At 42.5% G+C, this 27,587-nt stretch overlaps 1 protein-coding gene and 1 non-coding gene across 2 annotated transcripts in view; both read left to right on the plus strand.

The window, feature by feature from the left end:
• The window catches only part of LOC127002284 (cell adhesion molecule Dscam2-like), a 146,091-nt gene that overhangs the window by 108,004 nt on the left and 10,500 nt on the right, over window positions 1–27,587 (plus strand). Inside the window, exons 11-17 of the mRNA XM_050868095.1 lie at window positions 3,995–4,177; window positions 4,681–4,822; window positions 6,552–6,706; window positions 7,783–7,920; window positions 10,810–11,003; window positions 17,874–17,980; window positions 25,360–25,538. Coding sequence (XP_050724052.1) covers window positions 3,995–4,177; window positions 4,681–4,822; window positions 6,552–6,706; window positions 7,783–7,920; window positions 10,810–11,003; window positions 17,874–17,980; window positions 25,360–25,538 — 1,098 coding nt within the window. The remainder of the gene's footprint in view (window positions 1–3,994; window positions 4,178–4,680; window positions 4,823–6,551; window positions 6,707–7,782; window positions 7,921–10,809; window positions 11,004–17,873; window positions 17,981–25,359; window positions 25,539–27,587) is intronic.
• On the plus strand, window positions 11,247–11,320 carry Trnal-cag (transfer RNA leucine (anticodon CAG)). The gene has a single exon. It is a non-coding gene; the product is annotated as a tRNA-Leu (tRNA).

Genomic DNA, 27,587 nt, shown 5'->3' on the forward strand with positions numbered 1-27,587 from the left:
TCTTCTTCATTTCCTCATTTCTTTCTTTATCTCGGCCCGGTCCATCAGTGACACGGGCGGATTTTTTTTTATAGTTAGCTCATTCATTTCTTCCCTTTTTCTTTCGTTCCTCCTGTCTTTCTTCTTTATTTCTTTTTTATTTCCTATATTTTCCTTCTGTTTTTCTTTCTTCCTTTTTACTTTACTTTCTTCTGTTTTCTTTATTTATTTCATTCTGTTTTATTTATTTCATTCTGTTTTTTCTTAATTTTCGTCTGTTGTCTCTCTTTTTTTCCTTCTGTTTGTCTTTCTTTATGTCCTTCACTTTACACATCTACAAAGGAAGTAAACACACACTCTACATTCACTTCCCTCGGTTACTGTGTCCTTCAACATCACACATTCAATCTAGACAGTAAACACACACTTAACATTCACTCTCCTCTGTTTGTGTCCTTCAACATCACACATTCAATCTAGACAGTAAACATACACTCCACATTCCTCTGTTACCGTGTCCTTCAACATCACACATTCAGTCTGGAGAGTAAACACACACTTAACATTCACTCTCCTCTGTTAATGTATCCTTCAACATCACACATTCATTCTATACAGTAAACATACGCTCCACATTCACTCCCCTCTGTTACCGTGCCCTTCAACATCACACATTCAGTCTGGAGAGTAAACACACACTTAACATTCACTCTCCTCTGTTAATGTATCCTTCAACATCTCACATTCAATCTAGACAGTAAACATACACTCCACATTCCTCTGTTACCGTGTCCTTCAACATCACACATTCAATCTAGACAGTAAACATACACTTCACATTCCTCTGTTACCGTGTCCTTCAACATCACACATTCAATCTAAACAGTAAACATACACTCCACATTCCTCTGTTACCGTGTCCTTCAACATCACACATTCAATCTAAACAGTAAACATACACTCCACATTCCTCTGTTACCGTGTCCTTCAACATCACACATTCAGTCTAGAGAGTAAACACACACCCTACATTGACTCCCCTCCGTTAACTAGGTCCCAAACATCACACATTCAATCTAGAAAGTAAAACCCACACTTTACATTCACTCTCCTAAGTTACATGTGTCCCTAACATCACACATTCAAGTTAGACATTAAACACACTCTTAACATTCACTTTCCTTGGTTACATGTGTCCCTCAACATCAAATATTCATTCTAGACAGTAAATATACACTCCACATTCACTCCCTCTGTTACCGTGTCCTTCAACATTACACATTCAATCTAGATAGTAAACACACACTTAACATTCACTGTCCTTGGTTACATGTGTCCTTCAACATCACACATTCAATCTAGACAGTAAACACACACTCTACATCCACTCTCCTTGGTTACATGTGTCCCTCAACATCACACATTCAATCTAGAAAGTAAAACCACACTCTAAATCCACTCTCCTTGGTTACATGTGTCCCTAACATCACACATTCAGTCTAGACAGTAAACACACACTTAACGTCCACTGTCCTTGGTTACATGTGTCCTTCAACATCACTCATTCAATCTAAACAGTAAACATACGCTGCACATTCACTCCCCTCTGTTACCGTGTCCTTCAACATCACACATTCAATCTAGACAGTAAACATACACTCCACATTCCTCTGCTACCGTGCCCTTCAACATCACACATTCAGTCTAGAGAGTAAACACACACTTAACATTCACTCTCCTCCGTTTAAGTATCCTTCAACATCACACACTCAGTCTAGAGAGTAAACACACACTTAACATTCACTCTCCTCTGTTTAAGTAGCCTTCAACATCACACATTCAGTCTAGAGAGTAAACACGCACTTAACATTCACTCTCCTCTGTTTAAGTAGCCTTCAACATCACACATTCAGTCTAGAGAGTAAACACACACTTAACATTCACTCTCCTCCGTTTAAGTATCCTTCAACATCACACACTCAGTCTAGAGAGTAAACACACACTTAACATTCACTCTCCTCTGATTAAGTATCCTTCAACATCACACATTCAGTCTAGAGAGTAAACACACACTTAACATTCACTCTCCTCTGTTTAAGTATCCTTCAACATCACACATTCAGTCTAGAGAGTAAACACACACTTAACATTCACTCTCCTCTGTTTAAGTATCCTTCAACATCACACATTCAGTCTAGAGAGTAAACACACACTTAACATTCACTCTCCTCCGTTTAAGTATCCTTCAACATCACACACTCAGTCTAGAGAGTAAACACACACTTAACATTCACTCTCCTCCGTTTAAGTAGCCTTCAACATCACACACTCAGTCTAGAGAGTACACACACACTTAACATTCACTTTCCTCTGTTTAAGTAGCCTTCAACATCACACATTCAGTCTAGAGAGTAAACACGCACTTAACATTCACTCTCCTCTGTTTAAGTAGCCTTCAACATCACACATTCAGTGTAGAGAGTAAACACACACTTAACATTCACTCTCCTCTGTTTAAGTATCCTTCAACATCACACATTCAGTCTAGAGAGTAAACACACACTTAACATTCACTCTCCTCTGTTTAAGTATCCTTCAACATCACACGTTCAATCTAGACAGTAAACGTTCACTCCACATTCACTCTGCTACTGTGTCCTGCAACATGATACATTCAATCTAGACAGTATAAGCACACACCCTACATTCACTCTCTGTTATGTGTGTCTTCCAACATCAAACATTCAGTCTATACAGTAAACACTCACTTAACGTTCACTCCCCTCTGTTTATGTGTCCTTCAACATCACACATTCAGTCTATACAGTAAACACACACTTAACATTCACTCCCCTCTTTTCCCAAGTCCCTCAACTTCAAACATTCACCCTGTTACATGTGTCTTCTAACATCAAACATCTAGAGAGTAACTTTATTTTTATTTTTTTTACGTTGTTGCCTATTGCGCCGGTAGGCATCTTCCCGGTGGGGCCTGATGGTCGGCCCAAGGCTTCTTCCAGGTGGGGCCTGATGGTCGGCCCAGCCCGTTCTGGAGCAGGCGAGTGTTTTATAGTGGCGCCATCTTGCATTGGCTCATGCTGCCCCCCGGAACTCGTTCTTGATTCGCTTGGACGGCTTCCTCTAGAGTCCGGGTTGATGGGTGGTCTTCAGGACAGCATGTGGGTAGTTTTAAGCCACTCGGCGGTGACTGATTCGAACCCGCGTCGTCCATCACGCGGTGAATGTGGGCCCAGTACGCTACCACCTACGCCACCGCCTCCCCAAAGATTTGGCATGAAGTTTCCTCTGTTACTGTGTCTGTTGCCATTAAACATCTTAAGTAGCAACGCACACTGGACGTCCACTCTCCTTGTCATTTGATTAAATAACAAAACATTAATCTAGGAAGTCAACGATCACTCTACAGTCTTTTCAGTTACATCCTGCAGTCGTTACTATATGCTGTGTATTTTCTAATGCCAGTCCTTTCCCCCACGGACTAAACACACTCTTACCTAGGTAGAGCAACGCACATTCGACGTTCACTCTCTGATATCCTTTAAAATAACACCGAACCTCAACCTAGTAAGTAAAGTAACACTCTACATTCACTCACCTTAGTACAAAGCCAAAGCTTCCCCCCATCACACTCTTACCAGGGTTTTGCAACGCACACTCGACGTTCACTCTCTTATATGCTTTAGATAACACCAAACCTCAACCTGGGAAGTAAAAAACACTTTTTTTTTTTTTTTTTTTTTTTACGTCGTTGCCTGTTGCGCCGGTAGGCATCTTCCTGGTGGGGCCTGATGGTTGGCCCAAGGCTTCTTCCAGTTGGGGCCTGATGGTCGGCCCAGCCCGTTCTGGCGCAGGCGAGTGTTTATAGTGGCGCCATTTTGCATTCTGCCACTATTGCACTCTTGCATTCTGTACATTCACTCTCCTTACTACCTCTGTCTTTTCTAACGCCCAGGCTTTCCCCCACTCGCTAAACACACACTCTGTCCCCCCGCAGCGTCAGGCGAGTTCGTGGGCGTGGTGGAGGGCGTGGGCTCGGGCGACACCAGCATCGTGCAGTGGAAGAACGGCACGCTGTGGATCGGGCGGTCGGCACGGGGCCACGAGGGCCGCTACCTGTGCGAGGCGGGCAACGGTGTGCCTCCAGGCCTCTCCAAGCTGGTGGACATCACGGTCAACGGTGAGGGGGAAAGAGAGGACTTGGGTTAGGATAGTTTGGGTGGGCTTGGGATGTTATGTGACTGTTTTTGAATGCCTTATACTTGCTGAAAAAAAGGATGCGACATTATTTATATTAGATGATGGTCGGATATGCAGATCATACTGAGGCTTACCTTAGTTTTAAGGGTTTTCAGTGAAAACGAGATCCGCTCAAGAAATTAGAAAGTCGTAAAAAAAGCAGTTGACAAAGTATATAGTAAATGATGGCCGGATATGCAGACGATACTGAAGACCTCAGCAATATCATGGGTTTTAGTTGTTATTATACCCGTTTAATGACCAATGGGACGGAGATGAGTACTGACGCCACGCGCATCAGTAGAGTATTCCCCGAACTTTATCTCTACCTGTGCCATCGCCTATAAGAGTCCAAACTGCTTGTAGTATTGTAGTACTCAAACACATAATATCCTCGCATGGTGTACCCAAACCTATAATAAAGTATCGTTGTCGTGCCCTCAGAGCCGCCTTGGTTTCGCGCCACGGAGCAGCGTCAGGAGGTGCGGGTGGGTGGCGCCGCCACGCTGACGTGCCACGCCCATGGCGACGCCCTGTTGACGCTGGCCTGGAGCAGGGACGCCGTGTCACTGCCGCCGCTGCCGAGGTGAGGACTCAGACACAGCGGAGCGTATAAGTGATCAACCTGCTTTAGTTGTGCGTGTTTGGGGCCGTTAATACGTTACTTTGCCCCGTTTGATAGTTCCTTTTTTGTGTTTCTATGTTTATTTGTTTATTGTGAGTGAGTGAGCGACGTGCAGGAGTCTGTACGGGATTGGGGATGTTTTTGTATTACTTTGGTTACTTGTATAGCGGGTTTGTGTTGTTTGTGTTTATGTTGGTCTGTGTCTTTGCTGATTTGTTTTATGTATGTTTATGTTGGTCTGTGTCTTTGCTGATTTGTTTTATGTATGTTTATGTTGGTCTGTGTCTTTGTTTGGTTATCTGTTATTTGCTTTATTGATTAGTCCATTATCTTATATATTGATTCATGTATCTAGCCATTTATTACTTAGTACGGGACTTGGACTGTTAATGGGTTGCGTTGTTCCGGTGGGTAGTGACTTTGTTTGTGTTAATCTATATCCTTGTTGTGCTATCTATTAAGTTATCGATTAGTTCATTATCTTATCTAATAATTCATGGATCTATTCATTTATTCATATATTCTTGTGTCACTTTGTTCCAGTGCACAGTGAATTTATTTGTTTGTTAATCTGTATCTTTGTTTGGCTATCTATTAAGTTATCGATTAGTTCATTATCTTATCTACTAATTCATGAATCTATTAATTTATTCATATATTCTTGTGTCACTTTGTTCCGGTGGGTAGTGAATTTGTTTGTGTTTGTTAATCTGTATCTTTGTTTGGTTATCTATTAAGTTATCGATTAGCTCATTATCTTATCTACTAATTCATGAATCTATTAATTTATTCATATATTCTTGTGTCACTTTGTTCCCGTGGGTAGTGATTTTGTTTGTGTTTGTTAATCTATATCTTTGGTTATCTATTAAGTTATCGATTAGTTAATTATCCTATCTACTAATTCGTGGGTCTATTAATTTATTCATACATTCTTGTGTCACTTTGTTCCGGTGCACAGTGAATATGTTTGTGTTTGTTAATCTGTATCTTTGTTTGGTTATCTATTATTTATGTTACTAATTAGCTCACTATCTTATCTACTGATTCATGCATCTATTCATTTATTCATCTATTCTACTCCAAGAAGTGTAAATGAAGCAAAGCGGAAATAATAAATGACTCCTTTACTCTGCTACAAAAGAAGGTTCATAACAGGATACAATGGGCGAGTTCCACAGCAGCCCGCCACTACGGCACTACTAACCCGGTAGCTGCGGGGGTCATGTTTCTTAGGTTAGGTTAGGTTAGTTAAAGGCCCCTCTAACTAAAATAATGAGAAAGAATCATCACTCACGCAAACCATTTCATAATATATATCAACGCATGTGTGATCAGTTTATGCATCATCTATTTTGGGAGGTTTATATCATGGCAGAAATTCGGCCCATCGCTGGTACACGGTAAAGCCACAAATTTGGTCCGTCGCTGCTACCGGGCTAAACGGTTGTCACGTGACCCGGGATTAGGGCAGGGAAAGGGACCAGAGGGGACACAGCTGGCGCCCTACATGAAGCTGGCGAACCACAACATCCAGGCAGGGTTACCGGTTCATCGTAGAGAGAGTTGTAGGCGACCCTTCACAATAACTAGACGCAGTCACAGCAGAACAGGACGTGGGTAAGAGACAGTGGTTACAAAGGTTTCTAAGGTGCATACAGGGGTTACAAAGGTACATATCACTCCCCAGGTACCAAGTGTCGTCGCGGGAGGAGCCTGAGCAGGGCGGCACCGTCTCGCAGCTGGTGGTGACGGACGCACGCCTTGAGGACTCCGGCGCCTTCACCTGCACGGCCTCCAACAGCCACGGCGTGCGGACCTCACATCTTCACCTTCTCGTGCAAGGTGAGGCAGTAGAAGTAGTAGTAGCAGTAGCAGTAGTAGTATAGTCGGTTCACCCAAGTCTGAAGTGAGCATTATCGTGCGCTGGCAACATGCTGTCACGCGGCGTGTCCGATTTCGTGGATACTGTGTGCTAGCCTACGCATTGTAAACAGTCGTCAGTGTCAATAATATGCAGGCAGCATTAACAAATACTGTCAATTATAGTCGATTTTGAGTTAAAAAATATAGTAGTATCTCAAATTGGTGTTTTATTAATATAAAGCCTGCGAATGTTCTCGGTGGTGGACAGCTTCGAGGCTGTTTAATAATTATAATCAGCGATTTTGTAAATTATCAAAACTGATATTTGCGACATTACTAAAATTTTTCTAACTCATAATCGACTATAATTGATGATATGTGTTATTGCTGCCTGCATATTATTGACACTGACAGCCTTACTATGCGTAGGCTAGCATACCGTATCCACGAAATCGGACACGCCGTGTGACAGCAGGCTGCCAGCGCATGATAATGCTCACTTCAGACTTGGGTGAACCGACTATAGTAGTAGTAGTAGTAGTAGTAGTGATAGGAGAAGGAGGAGGAGTGAGAATGATAAGATAATAGCAGGAGGGTATATAAGAAGAGCGAGAAAAAGCAGAAAAAAGAACAAAATAAAAGAAAGAAGATAAGAAAAAAAGGAGAAAGAAGAAAAAAAGGTAGTAGTAGTAGTAGTAGTAGTAGCAGTAGTAAAGGAAGCAGCATAAGGGCAAAAATAGATGAAAAAAAAACTCCACGCTCTTCTCCTATAAAAGAAAGCAGAGATGAGTCGCCAAAAGAGAGGTCAATTTTGGTTGACATGAGGAAGCATCTGGTGGAATACTCTTGAAGCCAGACGGAGGGTTGGTAGTATCAGTACAGAACAGTAGTATTTGTGACAGTCGGTGTCCGGCAATGAACCGCCCTGGAACCTTCCGACATTGAGGAACATCTTTTTTCATAGTATTTTTGTAGATTTGAAATGAGGAGGAAGAGGATGAGGCGGAGGAAGAGGTGCTACTTTTTTTAGATCCAATGTTCCTTCTCTCTCTCAGACGTGCCGGGGCCTCCGTCGGGCGTGGAGGTGGCCGAGGTGGGGCCGCAGCACCTGGCGGTCACCTGGACGTCGCCGCAGGACTCCAACGCCCCCATCACGGCCTACATCGTGACGGTGGAGCCCCAGTCCTCGGCAGGTGGGTGGCGGGGATGTGTGTCTTATTAACTATGTCTTACCCTTACCGAATACCAAATACCGACTGGACCAACTCAGTATGCGGCGACTATACTATGTTTCATCTTGGGGCATGTGTCCTTTTAACCCCATATAAGAACTGAGTGGACGAATACGGGAGAGAGAGTTGGTAGACGAGGGACTGAGTGTGTTGAGAATAGGACATCGGATAGACAGACAGATACAAACTCTCCCCTCCCCGACCAAGTTGGGCGTTCTGTATCGTCTCTGCCAGCTCTTCTCCCCCACACAGATGCTGTCCATATACAAGGGCCTTGTCTGCCCTCCTATGGAGTATGCATATCACGTGTGTGTGTGTGTGTGGGGGACAGGGGGTCCCACTCACACAGCTCTCCTGGACAGAGTGAAAGTGTCCTACCGCTTAAATTCCACCGCCGTGTTGCATCTCTTTCTATCTTCTACCGATATTTTCATGCTGACTGCTCCTCTGAACTTAGTAGCTGCATGCTGCCCCCTCCCGAGCCCCGTTGCACTTGACTTTCTACTCTTGCTCATCCTTATACTATCGAAATCCCTTATCCAAGATTTAACCAGCATTTTCATCCTTTTTTCCCTTCTGCTGGTAAACTCTGGAACAGCCTTCCTTTGTCTGTATTTCCTCCTGTCTATGACTTGACCTCTTTCAAGAGAGGAGTGTCAAGACACCTCTCCTCCAGAAACTAACCTCTCTTTTGGTCTCTTTTTTTTCTGTTTACTTTTACTGGAGCAGCGGTTAGCGGGCTTTTTTGTTACTTTTTGGTTTTATTGCCCTTAGGCTGTCTCCCTTCCTGTAAAAAAAAAAATATATATATATCCCCTAAACAGTTCCAACAGTATAAGTATTCAGGGTCCGTTTTGTACCATCTTTTTTATGAACCTCTTTTACGGGTTAATGGCTGCACTAAGCACGCTATTATGTTTTGCATGTAATAGTATGGACAGTTTTTTCAAGCTTGGTAATAGTATCTATCAGCAGTCAGGTGCCGCTGGCGGCCACGGCTTGCCTCACCTCCGTGCCTCCTGTACGTTGCCCTCATTGATCGTCCGTGTGTTTTCCCGCTGTCTTCCTCGCGCCCTTCCCGGAACTCTTCCCGCCAAGCGCACATTTTCCATAAGACTGTAAATAAGCTCATCACTCCCTGGAGGGAAGTTCACGTGAGAGAACATGGCGTCAGAGAGAAGATAGATAGAAGATTTCCCTCGAGTTCACTTCCAACAATATAAGTGTGCAGACCCCGAGCTCTAGCAGCTTTTTCTACGGGTTAATCGCTAAAACAAACACGCTATTTTTGTGTGTAATATTATGTCGCAAACCGGCTTAGAAGAAAAAATATTACGAGTCGTGTGCGAAATTTAACGAAGGTAAATATCACTTTAGAAGTGGTGGTGGTTGTTGTTTATTTTTACGTTCTTCCCATGGCGCCGGTAGGCTTTTTGGTGGGGCCTGGTGGTGGCCCCAGCCGGTCATGGTGCAGGGAAGTGTTTGCTTGCTTGCTTAGCTCATCTTTGATCTTCTTTCTCGAGAGATAATCCAGGTAGAGTCCGGGTCGATGGGTGGTCTTCAGGGCAGCATATGGGTCGTCTTGGGCCACTCGGCGGTGACTGAAAAATCCCAGTTTGTGGCGGTGGGCGGGACGCGAACTCCCGTCATCCTAGACGCTGCGCCGGCACGCTAACCACCCAGCCACCGCCTCCCTTGTTGGTCACTGTATTGTTTCGTCCTGTTTTCTGCTTCCTCTTCATCGTTTTCACTTTTATTTTCTCTTTCTCGGAGTCTTGGGTGTTGGGAGGCTGCTGAACAGGCGGCTTATAGTGAGCGCACCCCTTCCTCTCCACCTGTTTAGTCTCTTGTGGTGAAAATAATAATGATAATGATGATGATACTACTACTGCTACTACTACTACTACTACTACTACTACTACTACTACTACTACTAGTAATAATAATAATATTGATGATGATGATGATAATAATAATAATAATAATAATAATAATAATAATAATAATAATAATAATAATAATAATAGTAATAACAAGACCGGTAATAGCAAACGTTTCTCAGTAAAGGAAAGTTGGGAAGGAAGGCATTAACTAGTTGTTGGGTTTCAAGATGTCTTTCTCTGCCCCTCTAACTTTCATTTCAGTTTCCTAAGAGGTGAAAAAATATCTCACGAGTTCTTTGGTTTCTTTAATGTTGTTTTTCCTCTTAACAGTCTTTGTTTTTGATAGGGACGTAACTGGTCGGTGTGTTCTCGTACCAGCCGATATTTGAGTTTTCTAATAAGCACTTACAATATGGCTGACTGACTTTGCACGCTCCAGAAATGTCAAACTGGGATCATTTGTGCTAACTAACAACATATTCCTCCCTACACAAAACGGCTGGCTAGCAGTTCACTAGCTTCAAGGCCAGCGGATTCCAGTCTCTCCATAGTTCCTATCCCCACGAGTTTTTACTTCATTACTTCAGCTCCCAGGATGGACTTTATGCGTCCGTCAGTGATGCCAGGGTCTTCATCATCTGGCTTTATCTTGGAAGGCCTCTCCCTCCCTTAGACTTTCGATGGCCAACCGTTTCTTTCTATCTCTTATTCGATCTTCCTCCCCACCTGCCAACCACTCCCGGCATCCTCTTACAACTCTTTCCTCTTTCATTCTCTCCGTATGCCCCAGCCATCTTCATTGAGCTGCATCGCCTTCTCGGTCTTTAAACGTTTCTTTCCAACTCTTTCTAGGTCTTCCTCTTCGTCTTCCTCCCCCTGGCATTCATTCCCGGCATCCTCTTGCAACTTTCCCCTTCTCCATTCTTTAGTCCTCCATGATTAACCACGTCAACTCTCCCCTTCGCAGCCGGGTCGGGCGGGGCGCGCGAGGAACGTGTGGGCGGCCAGGAGCGGCGAGTGGTGGTCGGCGGCCTGACCCCCGCCACGCAGTACAGCCTCAGGGTCGCGGCTGAGAACCACGTGGGGCGCGGCAGGTCCTCCCCGCCCGTGATCGCCAGCACCGAGGAGCAGCCCCCATCGGCGCCCCCTCGCAGCGTGACGGTGAGTGTGGTCAGGGCTCAGTTCCGTGTTCATAAACGTCTTGACACCTTACCACCGTTACCAGATTATCGTACTCAGAGCATAGTATTTACCGGTTTCTGACGCCTAACGATTGCCAAGAAACATCAGGATCTAACTCTTTTAACGATAACTATAAATGAGTTTCGTTACTGGAGCCCAGAAGACAGTTTTGGGATAGGAAGTCGGGAAATATAAGCGGCTGAGTACGGCAATCTGGCAGGGGGTTTCGTGGTGCAGTGGTTAGCACACTCGGCTCAGAACCGAGAGATCCCGGGTTCGATTCCCGGGCGGAGTGGAAAAATTTGGGCGGCTTTTCCGATACCCTACGCCCCTGTCCACCCAGCAGTGAATGGGTACCAGGTATTAATCGCGGGTTGTGTCCCGTCTCCTGGGATCTGTTCCCATCTCCTATAATTCCTTCCCTTTCTGTCTCTCTCCGGCATATGACCACAGATGTTGCGCCGACTAAACGAAACTTTTCAACGACAATCTGGCAACGTTGCACCTGAGTTCGCCTGATTGAAAAGCCTCTCGCAAAAGTTGTTAGGGTTTTCATGGACTGTTTTGCGATCCTAATGATAGTTTTACATGACTTCCGCGCCTTGAACGGGAAAATCACCCATCATCATCTCTGTGGCCTTGGGAAATAGTCGTAATGGGAGTCCAATATGATTAAAACTAAGGACCTCAGACCCGTACTTTCAAGCACTCTCGGCTCTCACAACAACTGTCTCCAAAAGGCCACAAAGACTACTCGGGCCACAACTTAACGTCCGTATTCTCAGACATTTTCGGTTCTCACAACTATTTCCAAAGGTCACAAAGGAGGGTAGTCGGGTTCTCGTGAGTGCTTTTGTTCACATTCACGGTGCAGAAGCCTTGTCAAACTATCACTAGGCTCATAATGTAACGCCAAAATTTAGTTAAGTACGGGAAATGTAAATTAGGGAGGAAAAGTAGTGTTAAGTATTATAAGTAGATATAAGTGTCGCCAGGACTGTTGCCGGGTGGAATTTTCCTCGCATCTCGCACTTGAGTGGCGGGGAAAACTCCACCCGGCAACAGTCCTGGCGACACTTATATCTACTTATTATACTTAACACTACTATCATACCTACATAGCAATACCCACCACCTCTACGAAAGCCTTTCCAAATGTGAGTGTGTGAGCCGCGCAGTGTTTGAGAAAAAGGAGCTGAACAGAGACTTGGCTTGATGTGAAAGACTAAGGAAGTTAATGAACAGGTTTTGGTAAGGCGTGAACTGAGGTGATTTAACCCTATCCGATCCGAAGGGGAACAATTCTGGCCTCCCCTCATGCACCTCGATCAAAACGGTAATATTTTTTTACTTTCCACTAGCTTTTTTTCACTCATTATTCATTATTGTTTTACACAATTGATTCGGTACCAGTACTTAGTGTACATGAGCGTTATCGTTGTTCAGATAAATGAGTACGATGCTAGGTGTTACGAGCGCGAAAATTTGAAAACGTCGGATCGGATAAGGAGGACTGTATACGGGTGATATCACAAGGGCGCGGCGCAGTTTCAAAAGGCCAATAAGAAGATTAATTGAGGTCTAACGTGTGTTTTCTTACATTCGTGGCGCAAAAGAATGACCAAACTGCAATCAGGGTTATAAAAGTATCCCCGCCCACATCTCCTACGAAAGCCCTGACAATACACGCAACATCCATCACGTTAGCATGGCACGAAGTATCATGTGTTTGGTTGGGACCGGGTGACGGGGGAGGGCTAAGGCGAGGCTGCCCTGACGCGTGACCTGTCTGTTTATGGTGATTGTCCCGCCGATGACATGGGCGGCGCGGCGTATGTAGCGGGAAGGGCAGGGTGATAGGACATCCATCTCGTTACGCTTTGTACGCCGCGCATGTCAACATAAATCATCCCCGGTTTGTCTGCCTCCGATAAGTAAATTTAGTGTAATAGGCAACAAATGGTTATCGCGGGGATTCCAATTACTTAACGCCGCTGTGGTGCCGGGAGCGTGCGTGCCGGTGGAGGCGGGAATGGACCACAATTTGACGTTTGATGAAATTACTTGTCCCGTTTTTGTCCGGCGCGAATTAAAGTGTGGGAATAGATTATTTTGTTCACATAAGTCCTGTTGCCCGTGTTAGTGTAGAAATACAGAAAAATACATAGAACAGAGACTAGCTTCGGTGACGGCGCAGGAATATATCATTTTGGCTGCATAAGTCCTGCTGCGTGTTACTGTATAAATACACAGAATACATTAGAGAGGGCAACCTCGGAAATACATAAAAATACATAGAATACATTAGAGTCTACAGAATGGAAATACATGGAAATACATAGCTGACAGCCTTGGAAATACATAGAAATACCTGGAATACATTAGAGAGGGCAGTCTCGGAAATTCATAGAAATACATAGAATACATTTGAGTGGACAGCCAGGGAAATACATGGAAATACATAGAATACATTAGAGTGGAATGCCTCGGAAATACATGGAAATACATAAAATACATTAGAGTTGACAGCCTCGGAAATACATAGAAATAAATAGAATACATTAGAGTGCACAGCCTCGGAAATACATAGAAATACATAGAATACACTAGAGCTGACAGCCTTGGAAATACATAGAAATACCTGGAATCCATTAGAGAGGGCAGTATCGGAAATTCATAGAAATACATAGAATACATTAGAGTGCACAGCCTCGGAAATACATGGAAATACATATGATACATTAGAGTGGACAGCCTCGGAAATACATAGAAATACATAGAATACATTAGAGTGCACAGCCTCGGAAATACATGGAAATACATGGAATATATTAGAGTGGAATGCCTCGGAAATACATAGAAATAAATAGAATACATTAGAGTTGACAGCCTTGGAAATACATGGAAATACATAGAATACATCAGAGTTGACAGCCTTGGAAATACATAGAAATACATAGAATACATTAGAGTGGACAGCCTGGGAAATACATAGAAGTAACTACATAGAATACATTAGAGTGGACAGCCTCGGAAATACATGGAAATACATAGAATACATTAGAGTGGACAGCCTCGGAAATACATGGAAATACATAGAATGCATTAGAGTGGACAGCCTCGGAAATACATGGAAATACATTGAATATATTAGAGTGGAATGCCTCGGAAATACATAGAAATAAATAGAATACATTAGAGTTGACAGCCTTGGAAATATTTGGAAATACATAGAATACATCAGAGTTGACAGCCTTGGAAATACATAGAAATACATAGAATACATTAGAGTGGACAGCCTCGGAAATACATGGAAATACATAGAATACATTAGAGTGGACAGCCTCGGAAATACATGGAAATACATTGAATACATTAGAGTGGACAGCCTCGGAAGTACATACAAATATATAGAATACATTAGAGTGGACAGCCTCGGAAATACATGGAAATACATAGAATACATTAGATTTGACACCCTTGGAAATACATAGAATTACATAGAATACATTAGAGTGGACAGCCTCGGAAATACACAGATAAACATAGAATACATTAGAGTTGACAGCCTTGGAAATACATGGAAATACATAGAATAGAGAGATATATTATCAGTGATGGTGCTGGAATAGATCATTTGGGCTGTATAATTCCTGTTACGTGTTACTTTATAAAGACACATAGAATAAATTAGAGTGGACAGCCTCGGAAATACATAGAAATACATAAAATAAAGACTAGTTTCAGTGACGGTCCAGGAATAGATCATTTTGGCTGCGTAAGTCCAGTTGCGTGTTACTATATAAATACACACAGAATACATTAGAGTGGTCAGCCTCGGGGATGCTACATGAATAGGTGATTCGAGGCACTTGGATCCTGTTGTGTATGATCCTGCTGATGTATGTTACTGCTGCATTGATCCAGAAGCCCGTAAAAGGGAAAGAGATGAAGCTTAAGTAAGAGGAAAGAGATGAAGCTGAAAACGAAGGGGAAAGAGATGAAGCTGAGAACGGAAGGGGAAAGAGATGAAGCTTAAGAAAGAGGAAAGAGATGAAACTTAAGAAAGAGGAAAGAGATGAAACTTAAGAAAGGGGAAAGAGATGAAACTTAAGAAAGGGGAAAGAGATGAAACTTAAGAAAGAGGAAAGAGATGAAACTTAAGAAAGAGGAAAGAGATGAAACTTAAGAAAGGGGAAAGAGATGAAACTTAAGAAAGAGGAAAGAGATGAAACTTAAGAAAGAGGAAAGAGATGAAACTTAAGAAAGAGGAAAGAGATGAAACTTAAGAAAGAGGAAAGAGATGAAACTTAAGAAAGAGGAAAGAGATGAAACTTAAGAAAGAGGAAAGAGATGAAGCTTAAGAAAGAGGAAAGAGATGAAACTTAAGAAAGAGGAAAGAGATGAAGCTCAAGAAAGAGGAAAGAGATGAAGCTCAAGAAAGAGGAAAGAGATGAAACTTAAGAAAGAGGAAAGAGATGAAGCTGAGAACGAAAGGGGAAAGAGATGAAACTCAAGAAAGAGGAAAGAGATGAAGCTGAGAACGAAAGGGGAAAAAGATGAAGCTTAAGAAAGAGGAAAGAGATGAAGCTGAGAACGGAAGGGGAAAGAGATGAAGCTTGAGAAAGAGGAAAGAGATGAAGCTTAAGAAAGAGGAAAGAGATGAAACTCAAGAAAGAGGAAAGAGATGAAGCTGAGAACGGAAGGGGAAACAGATGAAGCTTACGAAAGAGGAAAATAAAAGTTTCACATAAAGTTCATTGAGAGTCTGGAATCTGGCTAGCCGATACTTTTGGAGCTGATGCTAAAAGGATTGTGTATAATATGAACAAAAGCTATACTGAAGTGCGCTCTTACGGAAAGGTGTGATATGGCAGGCAGGCGCGCTAAACACTGGAACGTGGCGCCATACGACACGACACGCAGCAGTGGATAAATTTAGATTCAAGAGAGAGATCGAATAAAAATCATTAGCGTAGTGAATGAGTGTAAAAAATCATGCGGAGAGTATCAGGACATCTCTCCTCCCGAAATTGACCTCTCTTTCGGCCACTCCTCTTTACTCCTTTATACTAGCAGTGATTAGCGGGCTTTTTTTCATTATTTTCTTTTTTTTGCCCTCGAGCTGCTTCCTTTACTGTAAAAAAAAGGAAAACGCAGACATGTATGTAGTTAACGTAGATACGAGAGGTCCATAAGAGGAGGGTAGGTTATCAGGACACCTCCACCCAAAATTGACCTCTCTTTCGGCCACTCCTCTTTACTCTTTTATACAGGAGCGGTGATTAGCGGTTTTTTTTTCATTGTCTTCTTTTATTTGCCCTAGAACTGCTTCCTTTACTGTAAAAAAAGAAACGCAGACATGTATGTAGTTAACGTAGATACGAGGAGAGGTCCATAAGAGGAGAGTAGGTTATCAAGACACCTCCACCTGAAATTGACCTCTGTTTCGGTCACCCTTTACTTCATCTTTTACAGGAGCAGTGGTTAGCGGGCTCTTGTACGCTTTCTTTTTGTGCCCTTAATCTGCTTCCTTTATTATGAATAGAATAAAAATAAAAAAATAAATAAAATAAGGTTCAAATGGACTTAGAGAGACCTATGGCTGGGTAGGGAAGTTGGTGAGTATAACCGTAGACAGACCTCCCTCCCTCCGCCCATTCCTCCTGACCTGTGACCAATGAGAGGATGATTTAAGGTCGAGACACTGATGACCTCGTGACCTCATTGGGATCGGACCTTCGGGGTTATCTCGGATACTTGATACTTGTGACGTCATGAAGGGGAAGGGAGAGGAATAGGGGAGAGGGGAGATAAGGGGGGCTCTCTAAAGGAATATAGTTTAAACGTGGCATCAGTATCTATTCACAGTTCCGTTGCTAGTTTGGGTTTTTGATTCCATTGTCGTGACGGAGTTTGGAGTGTTGGATTCCACAGTCATGTCAATGTAGTACACACTCAGCCGTGGAAAGCTATGTAAAAAAAGTCAAGGAAACGAAGTAATAACGCCTTGAGAAACGGATTAAAAAAAAGACAAATCAGCGTCATTAGTGTTGATGAAGACTGATATGACGTTTAAAAAATCAGGTGTTAGTGTCCTCGAACCCACGTGTGCCCTTGTGTGGTGGCGCGGGCAGACATTTTATAGTGACGCCGTGACTTATGTATTCGTTAAGAGGTGGACAAGAGGTGTTCATCCCCCTAACCCTTCTCTGCCTCCTCTACTCTGTCCCTCTACTTCTTTAATCTTCTCTCTTCTCTCGTCCTCCTTCTCCTTCCCTCATCGCTTTCACTTCCATTTTCTCCATCTCGGCGTCTCAGGTGTTTGGGGGTGCTGAACAAGAGGCTTATAGAGTCCGCACTCCTCCCTCTCTACCTGACTCGCTCTTAACCCGGTAGCAGCGTGGATCATGTTTCTTAAGGGTCCTTCCAAGCGAGAAAAATGAGAAAAAATCACCCCTCACACAAACCATTTCATAATATATATCAAAGCATTTGTGATCAGATTATATATCATCTATTTTGGGGGGTTTATATCATGGCACAAATTTGGCCCGTCGCTGCTACACGGTAAAGTCACAAATTTGGCCCGTCGCTGCTACACGGTAAAGCCACAAATTTGGCCCATCACTGCTACACGGTAAAGCCACAAATTTGGCCCGTCACTGCTACACGGTAAAGCCACAAATTTGGCCCGTCACTGCTACACGGTAAAGCCACAAATTTGGCCCGTCGCTGCTATACGGTAAAGCCACAAATTTGGCCCGTCGCTGCTACACGGTAAAGCCACAAATTTGTCCCGTCGCTGCTACCGGGCTAATAATAATACTAACGCCGCGTCCCTCCCAGGTGATGGCCGTGTCCTCCTCAGCGCTGCGGGTCACGTGGGAGCCGCCGCAGCAGAACACCACGCACGGGACGCTGCTCGGGTACCACCTCGGACACAAGCTGGGCAGGTCAGTACACACACACACACACACACACACACACGCACACACACACGCACAAAGCACCACCACCACTGCTGCGTCTTTGTTTACAGCGACGAGCACAGCTTCATCTTTCCTCTTTCTTAAGCTTCATCTCTTTCCTCTTTCTTAAGCTTCATCTCTTTCCCCTTTCGTTCTCAGCTTCATCCCTTTCCTCTTTCTTAAGCTTCATTTCGTTCCCCTTTCGTTCTCAGCTTCATCTCTTTCCTCTTTCTTAAGCTTCATCTCTTTCCTCTTTCTTAAGCTTCATCTCATTCCCCTTTCGTTCTCAGCTTCATCTTTTTCTCCTTTCGTTCTCAGCTTCATCTCTTTCCTCTTCCTTCAGCTTCATCTCTTTCCCCTTTCGTTCTCAACTTCATCTTTCTCCGCTTTCTTAAGCTTCATCTCTTTCCCCTTTCGTTCTCAGCTTCATCTTTTTCCTCTTTCTTAAGCATTATCTCTTTCCTCTTTCTAAAGCTTCATCTCTTTCCTCTTTCTTCAGCTTCATCCCTTTCCTCTTTCTTAAGCTTCATCTCTTTCCTCTTTCTTAAGCTTCATCTCTTTCCCCTTTCGTTCTCAGCTTCATCCCTTTCTCCTTTCTAAAGCTTCATCCCTTTCCCCTTTCTTAAGCTTCATCTCTTTCCTCTTTCTTAAGCTTCATCTCTTTCCCCTTTCGTTCTCAGCTTCATCCCTTCCTCCTTTCTTAAGCTTCATCTCTTTCCTCTTTCTAAAGCTTCATCCCTTTCCTCTTTCTTAAGCTTCATCTCTTTCCTCTTTCTTAAGCTTCATCTCTTTCCCCTTTCGTTCTCAGCTTCATCCCTTTCTCCTTTCTTAAGCTTCATCTCTTTCCCCTTTCGTTCTCAGCTTCATCCCTTTCTCCTTTCTTAAGCTTCATCTCTTTCTCCTTTCGTTCTCAGCTTCATCCCTTTCTCCTTTCTTAAGCTTCATCTCTTTCCCCTTTCTAAAGCTTCATCTCTTTCCTCTTTCTAAAGCTTCATCCCTTTCCTCTTTCTTAAGCTTCATCTCGTTCCCCTTTCGTTCTCAGCTTCATCCCTTTCTCCTTTCTTAAGCTTCATCTCTTTCCCCTTTCGTTCTCAGCTTCATCCCTTTCTCCTTTCTTAAGCTTCATCTCTTTCTCCTTTCGTTCTCAGCTTCATCCCTTTCTCCTTTCTTAAGCTTCATCTCTTTCCCCTTTCTAAAGCTTCATCTCTTTCCTCTTTCTAAAGCTTCATCCCTTTCCTCTTTCTTAAGCTTCATCTCGTTCCCCTTTCATTCTCAGCTTCATCTCTTTCCTCCTCCTCCTTCAACTTCATCTCTTTCCTCTTTCCTCTTCCTCCTTCAACTTCATCTCTTTCCTCTTTCCTCCTCCTCCTTCAACTTCATCTCTTTCCTCTTTCCTCTTCCTCCTTCAACTTCATCTCTTTCCTCTTTCCTCTTCCTCCTTCAACTTCATCTGTTTCCTCTTTCCTCTTCCTCCTTGAACTTCATCTGTTTCCTCTTTCTTCCTCAGCTTCATCTCCATCCTCTTTCTCCTTCAACTTCATTTCTTTCTTCCCTTTGTCTTCATCTTCATCTCTTTCCTATTTTTTTCCTTTGTCGATTAAAATATATGGCAGAGCTCTTCCTAAGCCTTCACTAATGCATTATCTCCTCTATTCTTTCTTTCCTTTCCTTTTCTTTTCTTTTCTTTTCTTATCTTTTCCTTATTCTATTCTTTCCTCTTTCTTGATCGGCTGTTATAGAGTTCTTCCTAAACCTCGTACTTTCTCTTCCTTTTTTTCTTCTTCTTTGTGTGTTGGTATAGCGTTCACCTTAATCCTTTCACTAACGCATGCTCTAACTCCCTTTTCTTCCTTTCTTTTATCTTCGTCGGCTGCAGTAACGCTCTTTCTGACCCTTGACAAACACACAATCTCGTATTTCTTGTCTCTCATTTCTCTCTCTGTTCCTTGACTGATCTACGCCTTACTTTTTTCTCTCTTTTTTTGTTTCTGTTCCTTCACCATTTGTCTCGTTTCTGACTGTTCACTGCCATAAATTTCCTCCCTAAACCTGCACTTACACATTGCCTATAGCTTGCAATGTCTCAGAATCTAATGCATAGTGTCCATCTTAAACTTTTCAGTGCCTTGATTTTCCCTTTTCTGTCTTTGTTCCTTCACTAACGCATAATCTTTACTTTTTGTCTCATTTCTGTCTGTTTAATGCGATTGCTTTCCCCCTAAACCTTGACTAACTCATCGTCTATAGCGTACAATACCCCCAAATCCAAAACACACAGTCTATCAACCTTTTCAGTGCCTTGATTATCGGTTATCCTTGTTCTCTGTTTTTTCTTCACTAACGCAGAATCTCTCACTTTTTGTCTCTTTCCTTACTGTTCACTACCGTAGATTTCCTCCCTAAACCTGCGCTAACGCATCGTCTATAGCTTACAATGTCCCAAGATTCAAAACACACAGTCTATCTTAACCTTTTCAGTGCCTAGATTTTCCTTATTCTCTGTTTTTCTTCACTAACGCAGAATCTCTCACTTTTTGTCTCGTTTCTAACTCTTCACTGCCATAGATTTCCTTCCTAAACCTTGACTAACGCATCGCCTCTAGCTTACAATATCCCAAGATCCAAAACACACAATCTATCTTAACCTTTTCAGTGTTTTTATTTTCCCTTTTCTGTCTTTGTTCCATCACTAACGCGTACTCTCTCACTTTTTGTCTCGTTTCTAACTCTTCACTGCCATAGATTTCCCCCTAAACCTGCACTAACGCATCGTCTATAGTCTTACAATGTCCCAAGATCCTAAACACGCAGTCCATCGTAACCTTTTCAGTGCCTTGGTTTTCCCTTTTCTGTCTCTGTTTCTTCACTAACGCTAATCTTTACTTTTTGTCTCGTTTCTAACTCTTCACTGTCATAGATTTCCCCCTAAACCTTGAATAACGCACCGTCTATAGTCTTACAATGTCCCAAAGATCCAAAACACACAGTCTATCTTAACCTTTTCAGTGCCTAGATTTTCCTTGTTCTGTCTTTTTTTTTCACTAACGTTAATCTTAACTTTTGTCTCGTTTCTTAATGTTCACTGCGATATATTTCCCCCTAAACCTGCTCTAACGCATCGTCTATAGCTTACAATGTCCCAAAATCCAAAACTCACAATCTATCTTAACCTTTTCAATGCCTAGATTTTCTTTGTTCTATCTTTTTTTTTTCTTCACTAACGCATAATCTTTACTTTTTGTCTCATTTCTGTCTGTTTAATGCGATTGCTTTCCCTTTAAACCTTGACTAACGCATCGTCTATAGTCTTACAATGTCACAAAATCCAAAACACACAGTCTATCTTAACCTTTTCAGTCCCTAGATTTTCCTTGTTCTATCCTTTTGTCTTCACTAACGCTAATCTTAACTTTTGGACTTGTTTCTTACTGTTCACTGCCATAGATTTCATCCCTAAACCTTGACTAACGCATCGTCTATAGTCTTACAATGTCCTCAAGATCCAAAACACACAGTCTATCTTAACCTTTTCAGTGCCTAGATTTTCCTTGTTCTCTTTTTTTCTTCACTAACGCGTAATCTCTCACTTTTTGTCTCGTTTCTAACTCTTCACTGCCTTAGATTTCCTTCCTAAACCTTGACTAACGCATCGCCTCTAGCTTACAATGTCCCAAGATCCAAAACACACAATCTATCTTAACCTTTTCTGTGTTTTTATTTTCTCTTTTCTGTCTTTGTTCCATCACTAACGCATAATCACTCAATTTTTGTCTCGTTTCTGACTGTTCACTGCCATAGATTTCCCCCTAAACCTTGACTAACGCATCGTCTATAGTCTTACAATGTCCCAAAATCCAAAACACACAGTACATCTTAACCTTTTCAGTGCCTAGATTTTCCTTGTTCTCTTTTTTTCTTCACTAACGCGTAATCTCTCACTTTTTGTCTCGTTTCTAACTCTTTACTTCCATAGACTTCCCCCTAAACCTGCACTAGCGCATCGTCTATAGCTTACAATGTCCCAAAATCCAAAACACACAGTCCATCGTAACCTTTTCAGTGCCTTGATTTTCCCTTTTCTGTCTGTTTCTTCACTAACGCTAATCTTTACTTTTAGTCTCGTTTCTGACTGTTCACTGCCATAGATTTCCCCCTAAACCTTGACTAACGCATCGTCTATAGTCTTACAATGTCCCAAGATCCTAAACACACAGTCTATCTTAACCTTTTCAGTGCCTTCATTTTCCCTTTTCTGTCTTTGTTCCTTCACTAACGAGTAATCTGTTACTTTTTGTCTCATTTCTGTCTGTTTAATGTGATTGCTTTCCCCTTAAACCTTGACTAACACATCGTCTATAGTCTTACAATGTCCCCAAATCCAAAACACACAGTCTCTCTTAACCGTTTCAGCGCCTAGATTTTCCTTGTTCTCGCTTTTTCTCTTCTTCAACGCGTAATCTGTCCTTTTTGTCTCGTTTCTGACTGTTCACTGCCATAGATTTTCCCCTAAACCTTAACTAACACATCCCCGATAGTTTACACTGTCCCAAAATCAAAAACCTACAGTTCATCTTAATTAACCGTAGCAGGTCCTAGATCGCTCGTCACTTTGTCTTTTCCTTGCGACATTATTCTTCCTAACCCTTCAATAATGCATTCTTTTACTTTCTTTTCATTCTTCTTTCTTGATCGGCTGTGACATAGTTCTTCCTAAACCTCGTACTTTCTCTCTTAATTCCTTTTTCTTCTGTCTACGTTGCTTTAGCGTTCACCCTAACCTTCACTAGCGCATTCTCTAACTTCTTGTCTCTTTCCTGTCTTTGTTTCTTCACTAACGCATTTTCTCTCACTTTTTATCTCTTTTATGTCCTTATGCCCCTATGTGGTTTCCTTCTAAGCCTTGACTAACACATCGTCTATAGTTTTACAATACCTCAAGATCTAAAACACGTAGTCCATCTTTACCGTGTCACTGCCTTCATTGCTTATCACTTGTTCCTTTTCTGTTTTTTTCTTGCGATTTTAATCCCCCTAACACTTAATTAACTCATGATCTCTCTTACTTTTTGTCTGCTCTTTCTTTTTTTCCTGTGATAGAGTTTTCCCGCTAACACTTAACTAACTCATAATCTCTTACCTTTTGTCTTTTCTTTATTTCCTGTGATAAACTTTTCCCCCTAACACTTAACTAACTCATAATCTCTCTTACTTTTTGTGTTTTCTTTCTTTCTTTGCTGTGATGAACTTCCCCCTAACATTTAATTAACTCATAAACCCTTACCTTTTGTCCTGTCTTTCCTTATTTTGCTGTGATAGACTTCCCCTTGAACTTAACTAACTCATAATCTCTTACCTCTTGTCTGTTCTTTATTTTGCTGTGATAGACCTCCCCTAACACTTAACTAACTCATAATCTCATACCTTTTGTTTTTTTCTTTATTTCCTGTGATAGACTTCCCCCTAACACTTAACTAACTCATAATCTCTTAGCTTTTGTTTTTTCTTTATTTCCTGTGATAGACTTCCCCTTAACACTTAACTAACTCATACTCTCTCTTACCTTTTGTCTTGTCTTGCCTTATTTGCTGTGGTAGACTTTGCCCTAACACTTAACCAACTCATAATCTCTTACTTTTGTCTCGTCTTTCCATATTTTGCTGTGACCGACTTCCCCCTAACACTCAACTAACTCATAATCTCTCTTACCTTTTGTCTTTTCTTTCTTTATTTGCTGTGATAGACCTCGCCCTCACACTTAACTAACTCATAATCCCTTACCTTTTGTCCTGTCTTTCCTTGTTTTGCTGTGACAGACTTTTCCCCCTAACATTTAGCTAACTCATAATCCCTTACCTTTTGTCCTGTCTTTCCTTGTTTTGCTGTGACAGACTTTTCCCCCTAACACTTAACTAACTCATAATCCCTTACCTTTTGTCCTGTCTTTCCTTGTTTTGCTGTGACAGACTTTTCCCCCTAACATTTAGCTAACTCATAATCCCTTACCTTTTGTCCTGTCTTTCCTTGTTTTGCTGTGACAGACTTTTCCCCCTAACACTTAACTAACTCATAATCCCTTACCTTTTGTCCTGTCTTTCCTTGTTTTGCTGTGACAGACTTTTCCCCCTAACATTTAGCTAACTCATAATCCCTTACCTTTTGTCCTGTCTTTCCTTGTTTTTCTGTGACAGACTTTTCCCCCAACACTTAGTTAACTCATAATCTACCTTTTGTCTTGTCTTGCTTTATTTGCTGTGATAGACTTCCCCCTAACACTGAGCTAACACATAATCTCTTACTTTTTGTCTTGTGTTTTCTTATTTTGCTGTGATAGACCTCCCCCTCACACTTAACTAACTCATAATCTCTTACCTCTCTTGTCTGTTTTTTCTTTATTTTGCTATGATGGACTTCGTCCTCACACTTAACTAACTCATAATCTACCTTTTGTCTTGTCTTGCCTTAATTTGCTGTGATAGGCTTCCCCCTTAAACTTAACTAACTCATCATCTCTTTTACTTTTTGTCTTTTCTTTCTTTATTTGCTGCGATAGATTTCCCCGTAACCCTCTAACCCCAAACCCTGATCCCTTAACTAACACATCGTGTATAGTCTTACAATGTCTCAAGATCTAAAACACGCAGTCCATCTTATTCGTGTCACTGCCTTCATCGCTTGTCACTTGTTCCTTTTCTGCTTCTCTTGCGATATTATTCCCCCTAACACTTAACTAACACACAATCACTTACCTTTGTCTTGTCTTTCCTTATTTTGCTGTGATAGACTTCCCCCTAACACTTAACTAACTCATAATCCCTTACCTTTTGTCCTGTCTTTCCTTATTTTGCTGTGATAGACTTCCTCCTAACTCTTAACTAACTCATAATCCCTTACCTTTTGTCCTGTCTTTCCTTATTTTGCTGTGATAGACTTCCCCCTAACACTTAACTAACTCATAATCCCTTACCTTTTGTCCTGTCTTTCCTTATTTTGCTGTGATAGACTTCCCCCTAACACTTAACTAACTCATAATCCCTTACCTTTTGTCCTGTCTTTCCTTATTTTGCTGTGATAGACTTCCCCCTTACACTTAACTAACTCATAATCTCTTACCTTTGTCTTGTCTTTCCTTATTTTGCTGTGACAGACTTCCCCCTTACACTTAACTAACACATAATCTCTTACTTTTTGTCTTTTCTTTCTTAATTTCCTGCGATAGATTTCCCCGTAACCCTCTAACCTCAAACCCTGATCCCTTAACAACACATCGTGTATAGTCTTACAATGTCTCAAGATCTAAAACACGCAGTCCATCTTAACCTTTTCCCTGATTTGATTCATTTCCACTTTCTTCTACTCTTCCGCAGCGACGCCGAGGACACGTACAACTTCACTCGCGTGGGCGGCGTGGGCAGCCTGGGCGTGACGAGTGCCCGCGTGCCCGGCCTCAAGCCCCACACCCGCTACTCCGTCGTGCTGCGCGCCTTCAACTCCAAGGGCGCCGGACCCACCTCGCCGCCAGCCCTCGCCACCACGCTGGAGGACAGTGAGTGCTCGGACAGACAGACAAACAGACAGACACCTTGGATAACAGAGACAGAGAGAGAGAGACAGACAGACAGACATACAGATAAACAGACAGACAGACAATCACAGAGACAGACAGACAGACAATCACACAGACAGACAGGCAGACAATCACACAAACAAACAGACAGACAATCACACAAACAAACAGACAGACAGACAGACAGACAACCACACAGACAGACAGACAGACAGACAGATAGGCAGACAATCACACAAACAAACAGACAGGCAGACAGACAGACACACACTCACACACAGACAGAGATAGACAGACAGACAGACAGACAGACAATCACACAGATAAACACTTACAGATATTGTAGAATAAAAAGAAAAGTCAAGCAATGATTAAGAAAAAAACTTTAGTGTTTCATACTGTGTGTTGCTGAGAGCCGTACACGAGGCCTTTGCTAGTCTACTACAACACAAAGGACTTTCCTAACGTCCTCCACCTCTCGTATGCTTTTAGTGTACTCCATTCTGAACACTTAGGAAAGCTTCATATTTCGTCTTCCACCCCATTCTGTGTCCACCCTGGCTCTCTCTCTCTCTCTCTCTCTCTCTCTCTCTCTCTCTCTCTCTCTCTCTCTCTCTCTCTCTCTCTCTCTCTCTCTCTCTCTCTCTCTCTCTCTCTCTCTCTCTCTCTCTCTCTCTCTCTCTCTCTCTCTCTCTCTCTCTCTCTCTCTCTCTCTCTCTCTCTCTCTCTCTCTCTCGCTCTCTCTCTCTCTCTCTCTCTCTCTCTCTCTCTCTCTCTCTCTCTCTCTCTCTCTCTCTCTCTCTCTCTCTCTCTCTCTCTCTCTCTCTCTCTCTCTGTTCCCTTGCTTATGAGTTATCTGCATGATGTGGTCTACAACAAGTCTATTTCCTGTCCTTAATTGTCATTGGGTATCTTTGTTGGCTTCCTAATCCATGATACTCGCTTCCTATCTCTTATTCCCAGGAGCTTCCATTCCATTTCTCTTTGCACACCTCTTAGCTTTTTCTCTATCTCTTATAAGGCACCAAGATTTATAACAAGACTAACCTTCCTTGGATGTCCATGAAGCTAGTGTCTGTTCCCTAATACATGATGCTTCTTGTGTCTTCTTGTCTCTACTTATCTCTATTCCTCTTTGCACACTTCTTACCTTTTCCTCCATCTTCTATAAGGCGCCAAGACAGCAAGACTAACCTTCCCTGGATGTTCACAGAGCTAAGTGTCTGTTTCCTAATACGTGATGCTTCCTATCTTTTTTAATTCTTATTTTCCTCTCCATTCCTCTGTGGGGACTTCATAGTTCTATCTATCTTTTATAAGGCGCCGAGACAACAAAATCAATCTTCCATGGACGTCCACAGAAGCGAGTGCCTGTTCCTTAATACTTGATCTGCTTCCTATTTCCTCTTATACTCATTTTCCTCTCCATACCTCTGTGCACCCTTCAACAGTCTCCGCCAACACCACACCCACGGCAAGACTAAGACTCGTATTATCAAATGCTTCGTGCTCTTGTTGCGGCCGGTTTTAGAGGCCGCAGAGGAGATACGTCGGGTTGGCATGACTGTTTTTACCGTTCATGGCGCTGATGCCTTCCAAAACTGCCGCCGGGGTCAAGAAATCACCCCTGGAAACCCCTACAGATTCTGCGAGAGCCTTTTTAAATACACGTACTAAGGTTTGAAAGATTTTGATATGTTCTCTTCAGTTTACATGTTTGAAAAGCCTCTCGTAGAAGTTGCTGGGATTTTCATGGACTATTTTTTGCGGTCCTAGTGACAGTGTTACAAGACTTCTGCGTCTCGAACGAGAAAGTAACCCATGAAAACCCGGTTAATCTTACCTGTGGCCTTGAAAAACTGCCGTAATGGGAGCCAGATTTTCATGGACTATTTTTTCGCGATCCCAGTGATAGTGTTACACGACCTCCGCATCTTAAACGGGAAAGTAACCCATGAAAACCCGGTTAATCTTCCCTGTGCCCTTGGAAAACAGCCGTAATGGGAGCCAGAGACGTTTAAGAATATG

The sequence above is a fragment of the Eriocheir sinensis genome, chromosome 22 (genome assembly GCF_024679095.1).
Source record: "Eriocheir sinensis breed Jianghai 21 chromosome 22, ASM2467909v1, whole genome shotgun sequence".
NCBI classification, from domain to species: Eukaryota; Metazoa; Arthropoda; class Malacostraca; order Decapoda; family Varunidae; genus Eriocheir; species Eriocheir sinensis.